This window comes from Chiloscyllium plagiosum, chromosome 18, assembly GCF_004010195.1.
Source record: "Chiloscyllium plagiosum isolate BGI_BamShark_2017 chromosome 18, ASM401019v2, whole genome shotgun sequence".
NCBI classification, from domain to species: domain Eukaryota; kingdom Metazoa; phylum Chordata; class Chondrichthyes; order Orectolobiformes; family Hemiscylliidae; genus Chiloscyllium; species Chiloscyllium plagiosum.
The window spans coordinates 34,179,407-34,190,199 of record NC_057727.1 but is presented as its reverse complement, the minus strand read 5'-3'; the positions used below and the strand labels follow the sequence as shown (position 1 = coordinate 34,190,199).

The following is a 10,793-nucleotide window of genomic DNA, read 5'->3' as shown; positions in this document are numbered from 1 at the left end:
CCCCCCGAACAAAATCATCCCTCTCACTAACCACCTGCTCCTCCCAGTGCCCATTATTATTAATACAAGTTGTAAAGAATTAAAACCTCTGATCTTCTGATCATTCATCTCCACCTGCCGATCCAAAGGGGACCACTTATGCTTACCCTGTTAAAAATCAAACACATCGCTGAGGGTCTGAAGTTGCTTATAGACCAGACCAGGTAAAGAATGCAGATTTCACTCCCTGAATGAAATTAGTGACCAAAGTGGAACAAAAACAAAATTACTGGAAAAGCTCAGCAGGTCTGGCAGCATCTGTGGAGAGAAACCAGAGTTAATATGTTGGGTCAAGCGACCCTTCCCCAGTTCTGAGGAAGAGCCACTTGACCCGAAACGTTAACTCTGATTTCTCACCACAGATGCTGCCAGACCTGCTGAGCTTTTCCAGCAATTTCGGTTTTTGTTTCTGATTTACAGCATCTCCAGTACTTTTGTTTTTTATTGAGTGATCAAATGGGGTTTTACAGCAATTAAAGATTATGTCATGGCTTTGGCTGTGCTCCCAGAACTTGGCCACCGCTATCGCCCAGCTCTACAAAGGTACCAGGGCGGGGCATGGAGAGACAGAAAGAGAACCAGGGGAATGGGGGTGTGAAGTTGGGGTCTGGGGGGCAGCGGGGGGGGAAGATGGAGAGGCTCTGGTTTGGTGGAAAGAGGAACGGGGTCTGGGGTAGAGAGACCTGGGCAGGGGGAAGACACAGTGGAGGGTGAGAGAGATGGGGTGGTGGGGGAAGAGACTCAAGTTGATGCAAGTTATGTGGGAGAGTGGGTAAGGAGGGGAGTTGGGGATATAAAAGAATTGGGTTAGACAAGAAAGAGGTGACTAGGTGAGAGGAGGAGGTGGGCAGAGAGTGGGTTAGGAGAGATGTGGATGAGGAGGGTTAGGAGAGACCCCGCCACCAACCATCCCCCCAACCAGTGACCCCCCCACCCCCCACCATAACCATCCACCCATTCACAGAACGGGCTGCTTCCTGGCAAATAGAAGGAAATCTCTGATTTCAAACCTCCGTTGCCTCGCAGTCAGACCCACATGTGGGAAAGGCTTCAGAAGTAAACCTTAAGGAAAAATCCAGAGCTGACAAAATGAATGAACAGAGAACGACTGCTCGAGCTGTGCATTTACCATGATTTGTGCATCACTAACTCCTCCTTCCAGACAAAGCCTCGGCACAAGAATTCCTGGAGACACCTGTGCTCAAAGCATTGGCACCAACTCGATCTGATCTTAGTTAGGTCCACCACCATCAAACACATTCTCCACATACACTGTTATCACAGTGTGGACTTTGACACAAACCACTCCTTCATGTGTTGCAAGATTAGGCTGCAACCTAAGAGATTCCATCACACTAAAATACAGGGGAGCCCTCACATCAATGTCAGCAAGATGTCCCAGCCAGACCTTGTGTAACAGTTCTCAGAGGCTTTCGAGAGAGAACTCAGCGCCTTATGACACGGACACACCTCCACAGAGAAGTGGGAAACCTTGTGGGATACTGTGCACCTCACCTACCTGGCTATCTTGAGGAAGACGATTTGCAAGACACATGACTAGTTTAAGGCTAAGGTAACCAAGATGACCCCCATCATTGAAGCCAAGCGTGTTGCCCTCGCTGAGTACAAGCAGTCAGCTAGCTGGAAGAATCTGCAGACTCTCAGGGCTGCCAGGAAAAAGGTTCAGCAGACTGCCAGGCGATGTGCTAATGAGTATTGCACATAGTGAGGAGAAAGTGAGGTCTGCAGATGCTGGAGATCAGAGATGGAAATGTGTTGCTGGAAAAGCGCAGCAGGTCAGGCAGCATCTAGGGAACAGGAGAATCGACGTTTCGGGCATTAGCCCTTCTTCAGGAATGATTCCTGAAGAAGGGCTAATGCCCGAAACGTCGATTCTCCTGTTCCCTAGATGCTGCCTGACCTGCTGCGCTTTTCCAGCAACACATTTCCATTGCACATAGTGAAGTGAGTAAATTCAGACAGCCACTATAACGGGGAACATGAGGGGAATGTACAAAGGCATCAAGAAAGGCACTAGGATCAGCTCTGAGCAAGACAGACCCGTCAAATCCTCTACTGGGGAAGTAATCACAGACAAATGCCAGCAGATGGAGAGGTAGGTTGAATACTACTCTGATCTCTACTCCAGGGAGCAGACCATGTCCGCTTCAGCAGTTGATGCCATCACGTGCTTGTCGACCATGGAGAAGCTAGATGCAGAGCCATCAGTAGAAGAGCTTAGCAACACCATTGACAGCCTGGCCTGAGGTGAGGCCCAGGGTAGCGACGGGATTCCTCCTGATCTGATCAAGCCCTGCAAGGCTAGATTCCTGCTCCCATTGTATGAAGTTCTCTGTCAGTGCGAGCAAGGAACAGCTGTACCGCAGGCCATGATGGATGCCAAGATCATTGCCCTTTACAAGAACAAGGGTGAGAGATGCGATTGCAACAACTACAGAGGCATCTCTCTCGTCAACACTGTCGGCAAAGCCTTTGCTCGGGTCATCTTGACTCACCTGCAGAAACTGGCAGAATGTGTATGCCCAGAGTCACAGTGCAACTTCCGAGCTAAAAGATCCACAGTAGACATGATCTTCTCTCTTTTCCCATCTGCAGGAGAAGTGCAAAGAACAGGAAATGCCCCTCACCAACACGTTGGACCTGGTCAGCAGAAACGGCCTTTTCAAGGTTCTCCTGAAGATTGGCTGCCCACTGAAACTGCTGAGCATGATCGAATCCTTCCGCAGTAACATGAAGGGGACAGTGCAGTTCAATGGCAGCTCTTCTGAGCCCGTCGACATCTGCAGCAGTATCAAAAAAGGCTGCGTCCTTGCTCTCACATTCTTTGAGATTTTTTTTGCTGTGTTCCTAAAACATGCCTTTGGCACTGTAATGGAGGGGATTTACCTACACACTCGATCAGACGGCAGGCTCTCCAACCTGGCCTACCTCAGAGCCAAGACAAAAGTACATGCAGCACTCAGGCTGACTATCAGTCTGAGGAAGACGAACATCTTGGGACAGGACATAGAGGCACCGCCAGTCATCACCATCAACAACTATGAACTCAATGTCATCCATCAGTGTACGTCCCTTGGCTTTGCCAACCTCTCCTTGGAGACAGACATCGACAAGAGGATTGGGAAAGCAGCCTCAACTCTTGCTCGCCTCACAACTCGAGTATGGACAAGTCCCAAACTGACAGTGAAGACAAGAATGTCAGTCTACAACACCTGCATCATAAGCACACTGCTGTATGGCAGTGAGACATGGACTACATATGCCAGACAGGAGAGAAGACAGAACACCATCCACTTGAGGAGTATCCGCCGTATCCTCCGCATATCCTGCCAAGACAGTGTCCAACACAGCGGTGCTTTCTCACGCTGGCCTTCACAGCGTGTACACTATGCTCAGGCAGCAGAGACAACGCTGGTTGGGCTATGTCTACCACATGGAAATGGCTGCATCCCAAAGGATATTCTCAATTGAGAACTTGCATCCAGGAAGAAACCCACTGGGCATCCCCAGCATCCCCAGCTGCACAAAAAGGATGTTTGCATGAGGGACATGAAGGCACTTGATATTATTATGGAGTCCTGGGAAAGTCTTGCAGCAGACCACATGAGATGGAGAAGCACCCTGAACCAACACCTCAAAACAGGGGAAAATAAGCTGATGAGTGCTGCATCAGACATACGGGCACAAAGGAAGGAGTGCAGCAATTCTAGCAGACCAACAACCACATACAGGTGTGATCTCTGTGACCGGGACTGTATCTCCAGCATTGGTCTCTTCAGTCACAAGCTTCTTGCTTCAGGGAAGCAGAAAACTAAAACAATAGCACAGTGGCTCAGTGGTTAGCATGCTGCCTCACAGTACCAGGGTCCCAGGTTCAATTCCAGCCTTGGCTGACTGTCTGTATGGAGTTTGCACATTCTCCTTGTGTTTGTAGGTTTTTTTCTGGGTACTCTGGTCTCCTCTCATATTTTCCTCCTACTTTCCAAAGATGTGCAGGTCAGGTCAATTGGCCATGCTAAATTGTCCATAGTTGTTAGGTGCATTACTCGGGGGGAGGGGGGGTGAGTGGCGTAGGTTACTCTTCGGATAGTCGGTGTGGACTTGTTGGGCTGAAGGGCCTGTTTCCGCATTGTAGGGAATCTAATCTAAAGGAGGATGCAATCCCTGGTCAGCCATGACCGAAAGAGGCCTCACTCAAAGATTATTTCATGGTCACTATTGCTGAGAAAAGTTTTCAATTCTAGATTTATTAGCTATATTTAAATTCTATCCACAATTATCCTGGGCCTGTGGATTACTTGTCCAGTAATATTATCACGATGTACCATCTCCTCTGATTGTATTAAGATTTTCTATGTGCTTTGCTGCAATCTCTTGTAATACTTCTGTGATTCTATGCTCTGTGAATTCATTAATAATAAATGCCAGCATTTTCTCCTTGATCTGTTGTTTCTTGCTTTCTCTCTCTCTTGAATACATGTCACATTTGATCTTTTCCAATCTGATGGGGCTTTTCAGGACTCGAGGAAATTTTCAAAAATGAAAACCAATATATTTACTATCCCGTCATCTACTCCTTTTCCTATGATGAGACCCACCAGGATGTGATGATTTATCAGCTTTATGCTACAATAATTGTTTTCCTGGTGATGCTGATTGTTTTAAATACCACATTCCCTCTCACAGTTATTTTGGGGATGTTATTTGCATTCTCTACAGTGAAGATAGGTGCAAAATCTCTGTTCAATTCATCTACTATGTTCTTAGCTCCAACATTAATTCCCCAGACTCACTTTCAAGGGAGGAGAAAGTGAGGACTGCAGATTTTGGAGATCAGAGTCAAGAGTGTGGTGCTGGAAAAGCACAACAGGTCAGGCAGCATCCAAGGAGCAGGAAAATCAACATTTCAAGCAAGAGCCCTTCACATGTTTTGGGCAAGAACCCTTCATCACTGGAAACATTGATTCTCCTACTCCTCAGATGATTTACTGGAAACATTGATTCTCCTACTCCTCAGATGCTGCCTGAACTGCTGTGCTTTTCCAGCACCACACTCACTTTCAAGAGAATCAACACTCACCTTTACTTACTCTTTTTCCCCATAAATAGTTGTAGAAACTCACACTATCTAGTTTTATATTTCTGGCTAGCTTTCTGTCATACTCTAATCTCTCCTTCCTTATTAATCTTTTTGTCATCCCTCGTTGTTCTGTCCAATCTTTTGACCTGCAATTGATCTTTCAGAAGTTTTTTTTTTCATTTTCAATCTATCATTAACTTCCTTCATGTGTAAGGACTACACATATTCTATTTGGAATTATAGAAATGAAAATTTTAATTATCAGCTTTTTTTTTACAATTGAATAGAACTGTATTGTGTACTTTTGCTGCAACTGAATTTGACAGTTTTCTGGGACATGACCACAGGTTTCTTTGAGGAAAAAATAAGTACCTGTCCAGCAACAGCATGTGGATTGGTTATAAGTTGCAATTTGTCACTGAATTGAGAGGAGAGAGAGCAGCTCAGACATTCAAAAACCTGCCAGCCAGTGAGATTACTTCCTTTCTCTGTGAGTGGAAAATAAATACAAAAGACTGTGCCCCCCCCCCAAAAAAAAACTGCTCGTTCAATCAAGAGTTAAGTCCAATTAACTGGCTCGCAGTTGAAACTGCTGCTGAAAATGACAATGTTATATTATCACCATAAACCAAAACCTATTGAGAGAAGGTTGCAATATTTCCTTACTGTAGCTTGGTTTCTGATATACAAACTTTACCTTTCCTGTCTATATTTTGCATGCACAGTATTCCTGAAAAAAATTGTCTTGTCTATCCTGTCATATGGTTTATGAGTGAATGTGTATGTTTGGATTTAAAGGGGGTATAGTTTAAGTTTGCATATTAGTAATTAAGAATCTGTTTTGCTGCATTTTAGAGCATTAGAATGTTATAATAGGCAGGTTTTTATTTTCATATTTATTAATGTATCCTGCTGTGAGTTTTTTCTGATGGTGATCACAGTCAGGCATTTACCCATAGACTTTATTATTATAGAGTCATACAGCATGGAAACAGATCCTTCAGTCCAACCAGTCCATGCCTAACATAATCCTAAACTAAATTAGTCCCACTAGCCTGCTCCTGGCCCATTTTCCTCTAAACATTTCCTATTCACGTATCCATCCAAATGTCTTTTAAACATTATAATTGCACTCACATCCTCAGGAGTTCACTCCACACACGAACCACCCTGTGCAAAACATTTCCCTCATGTCCTTTTTAAATCTCTCTCTCACCTTAACAATTTGTCCCTTAGTCTTGAAAATCCCCTTCCTAGGGAAAAGACAACTACCATCAACTCTATCTGATATATTTCATATTTGTGACATTTCATGGATTTGGGATGCTTGACGTCTTGTACAATTTTCCTACAAGGGTCACAGTATTAGTTTTAGATAATGTGTCCTTTCCTGAGAATGTTTCTTTCTCACTGGAACATGGCTTAAGTTTAAAACCCCAGGACCCTACTCATTCTTCTCTTTCTTAAGCTGGATACGAAAGTCAATCATGTTATGATTCCTACTACCTAGAGTACAGCCGTAGAAGGAAACAACATATAAAGATTAAAGCAACACTGTAGCAGAACAAGGGCTGTGTTTAACTGTATGCTTCAGGGTAGAAAATATCATCTTGATGCAAATAAAGAAGTCCTGGAAGTTGGAAGCCAAATTTAAGGAAAGCAAATTGCAGACCTGGTCGGGAGATGGACCATAGCAGTTTATGCTTATAGTCAAATTGCAGTTGCAGTTAAGATGCACTGGCTGCAGAGGGGACTTAAACAGTGGAGGAGAAAGGGAAGTAGATGACCAAGGAACGGAGTACAGTAAGGAGCTCCATAGGGAGCTGGCCACCGAGACGTCAGTATGACATTACAGACAGAAAAATTCAATTGTAATACCACAAAGAATAACTCATTTCAAATGTTATCTTCCAGCTGTGATACGCGGTGTAGTGGTCCTGCTGGTCATTGGCCTGACATTGTTCCTTGCAAATAAACTGATGGATTCTTCAGAAAAACAGAATAATTCAGAACATTTAACAGGTACAGACATCAAAGCGCATATTTCTATTACTAAAGAAGCAGAGGTTAGCTTTGTTGTATTGCAATATATTTGAACGGAAATATTTACTATACTCTGTCAGTGACACTAACTATCAGATTTTTATGTAAAGCTGGATGATAGTTTTGAATTTTGGTAAAGAACATTGATTCAAACGATCATAAAATGAGAATTAAAGAATTTACACAGTGGTTCAGTCAGCATCTCAAACAGAGCCATGTTAAGGTTTTTGCTTATGTTTGTGATAGAACTGTGATCTGTTGCTTTGGAACATAGGAATGGGAGTAGGGCACTGTGACCATGTTATGGCTTAGGTGCAGGAGTAGGCCATTCTGCCCTTCGAGCCAGCACCACCATTCGTTATGATCATGGCTGATCATCCACAATCAGTATCCTGTTCCTGCCTTATCCCCATAACCCTTGATTCCACTATCCTTAAGAGCTCTATCCAACTCTGTCTAGAAAGTATCCAGAGACTTGGCCTCTACAGCCTTCTGGGACAGAGCATTCCATAGACCCACCACTCTCTGGGTGAAGAAGTTTCTCCTCAACTCTGTTCTAAGTGGCCTACCCTTTATTTTTAAACTGTGTCCTCTGGTTCGGGAATCATCCATCAGCGGAAACATGCTTCCTGCCTCCAGAATGTCCAATCCTTTAATAATCTTATATGTCTCAATCAGATCCCCGCTCAGCCTTCTAAACTCAAGGGTATACAAGTCCAGTCGCTCCAATTTTTCAGCATAAGATAGCCCTGCCATTCCAGGAATTGACCTCGTAAACCTACGCTGAACTCCCTCAATAGTCAGAATGTCTTTTCTCAAATTTGGAGACCAAAACTGTTCACAATATTCCAGGTGCGGTCTCACCAGGGCCCTGTACAGCTGCAGAAGGACCTCTTTGCTTCTATACTCAATTCCTCTTGTTATGAAGGCCAGCATGCTATTAGCTTTCTTCACTGCCTGCTGTACCTGCCTGCTTGCTTTCATTGACTAATGTACAAGAACACGTAGATCTCATTGCACTGCCCCTTTACCTAACTTGACTCCATTTAGGTAGTAATCTGCCTTCCTGTTCTTGCCACCAAAATGGATAACCACACATTTATCCAGATTAAACTGCATCTGCCACGCATCTGTCCAGTCACCTAGCCTGTCCAGGTCACCCTGTATTCTCCTAACATCCTCCTCACATTTCACCCTGCCACCCAGCTTTGTGTCATCAGCAAATTTGCTAATATTACTTTCAATACCTTCATCTATATCATTAATGTATATTGTAAAAAGCTGTGGTCCCAGCACTGATCCCTGAGGCACACCCCTGGTAACCGCCTGCCATTCCGAAAGGGAGCCATTTATCACTACTCTTTGTTTCCTGGCAGCCAACCAATTTTCAATCCATGTCAGTATTTTGCCCCTAATACCATGTGCTCTAATTTTGCTTACTAACCTCCTATGTGGGACTTTATCAAAGGCTTTCTGAAAGTCCAGGTATACTACATCCACTGTATCTCCCTTGTTCATCTTCAGAGTTACATCCTCAAAAAATTCCAGAAAATTAGTCAAGCATGATTTACCCTTCATAAACCCATGCTGACCCTGACGTATCCTGTTACTGCTATCAAATGTGTCGTAATTTCGTCCTTTATAATTGACTCCAGCATTTTTCCTACCACTGAGGTCAGACTAACTGGTGTATAATTCTCTGTTTTCTCTATCCCTCCTTTCCTAAAAAGTGGGGCAACATTAGCCACCCTCCAATCCGCAGGAACTGATCCTGAATCTATAGAATTTTGGAAAATGATCACCAATGCATCCATGATTTCTAAAGCCACCTCCTTCAGTACCCTAGGATGCAGACCATCAGGCCCTGGGGACTTATCAGCCTTTTGCCCAAACAGTCTCTCCAACACCATTTCCTGCCTAATATAAATTCCCTTCAGTTCAGATCTTTCAGCCACTGTACTTCAGGGAGATTGCTTGTGTCTTCCCCAGTGAACACAGATCTGAAGTACCAATTCAACTCTTCTGCCATTTCTTTGTTCCCCGTAATAAATTCACCCGTTTCTGTCTTCAATGGCCCAATTTTAGTCTTAACCATTTTTTTTCTTTTCACATACCTAAAAAAGCCTTTACTATCCTCTTTTATATTTTGGCCAGTTTACCTTCGTACCTTATTTTTTTCTTTGCATATTTCCTTTTTAGTTATCCTCTGTTGTTCTTTAAAAGTTTCCTAGTCCTCCAATTTCCCACTCATCTTTGCTATATTATACATTTTCCCTTTTGTCTTTATAAGGTCCTGATCAGCCACGGCCATCCCTGCCTCCTCTTAGGATCTTTCTTCCTTTTTGGAATGAACTGATCCTGCATCTTCTGCATTATATCCAGAAATACCTGCTATTGTTGTTCCACTGCCATCCCTGCTAGGGTATTGCACCACTAAACTTTGGCCAGCTCCTCCCTCATAGCTCCATAGTTCTCCTTATTCAACTGATGTTATTTTGTCCTTTTTAATTGATTTATGAAAGGTGACAAGCAGTCTGTAAGAGAACAAACAGCTTGTGAGGCCTTGGGTTTTTTTCAAAACTGGAACAGTAGAAGCAGCCTGAATGGGTTGGGTCAAGTTCCCATAGATCCAGGGATCTTTAGTTTAGCTTTCAGCTGTTGAGGTCTCAGCAGGGCTGGAAGGCAGTGAATCTCTCCTGACTGCTACACACTCTCTCCCTGAGTTTTCTCTAGATGTTTTTCCTCCTGGGCTGTTGTCATTGCATGTGAGACAATTCAGTTATTTGAATTCATCTTTTGCCAAGAGTCTGTTTATGGGTGTTACCAAATTGGAATAGTTACTGTTTAGTAGTAAAATATTCTATTATTCTGTTAAGTTTTCCAGTAGAGTTAAGTTATTCCAAGATCCTCTTTCTTTTGTTGTAGTTTAACAATAGTGCTTAACGTTGAGTAGTTTGACTAATCGAATTGCATCCAGAACACAGTATCTCACATTTACCTTCAAAATAAGAAAAAGTTAGAGTCTAGGCTACTTTCTTATTATCATTCGAGGGGGTCTGGTCTTGTCCATAACAACGTTCAACTCATGGAGCCTGTCACATCTTTAGCCTGTACAAACAGAATTTTGGGTGGAACTGAGAAATAAGAAAGGGATGATCACCTTATTGGAATTGTACTATGGACCCCCTAATAGTCAGAGGGAAATTGAGAAACAAACTTGTAAGGAGATCTCAGCTATCTGTAAGAATAATAGGGTGGTTATGGTAGGGGATTTTAACTTTCCAAACATAGACTGGGACTGCCATAGTGTTAAAGGTTTAGATGGAGAGGAATTTCTTAAGTGCATACAAGACAATTTTCTGATTCAGTATGTGGATGTACCTACTAGAGAAGGTACAAAACTTGACCTACTCTTGGACAATAAGGCAGGGCAGGTGACTGAGGAATCAGTGGGAGAGCACTTTGGGGCCAGCAACAATAATTCTAATCGTTTTAAAATAGTGATGGAAAAGGATAGACCAGATTTAAAAGTTGAAGTTCTAAATTGGAGAAAGACCAATTTTGACGGTATTAGGCAAGAACTTTCAAAAGCTGATTGGAGGCAGATGTT

At 43.4% G+C, this 10,793-nt stretch overlaps 1 protein-coding gene across 8 annotated transcripts in view; it reads left to right on the top strand.

Moving 5' to 3' along the window:
* Positions 1–10,793, top strand: part of LOC122559040 (protein FAM3C-like) — a 57,597-nt gene that overhangs the window by 25,765 nt on the left and 21,039 nt on the right. For 7 of the 8 annotated variants that reach the window (XM_043708203.1, XM_043708200.1, XM_043708201.1 and 4 more), the window contains one exon: positions 7,055–7,162. The exons of the other annotated variant lie outside the window; for it this stretch is intronic. In XM_043708203.1, the coding sequence (XP_043564138.1) occupies positions 7,055–7,162 (108 nt within the window). The remainder of the gene's footprint in view (positions 1–7,054; positions 7,163–10,793) is intronic. 8 annotated transcript variants of the gene reach the window in all.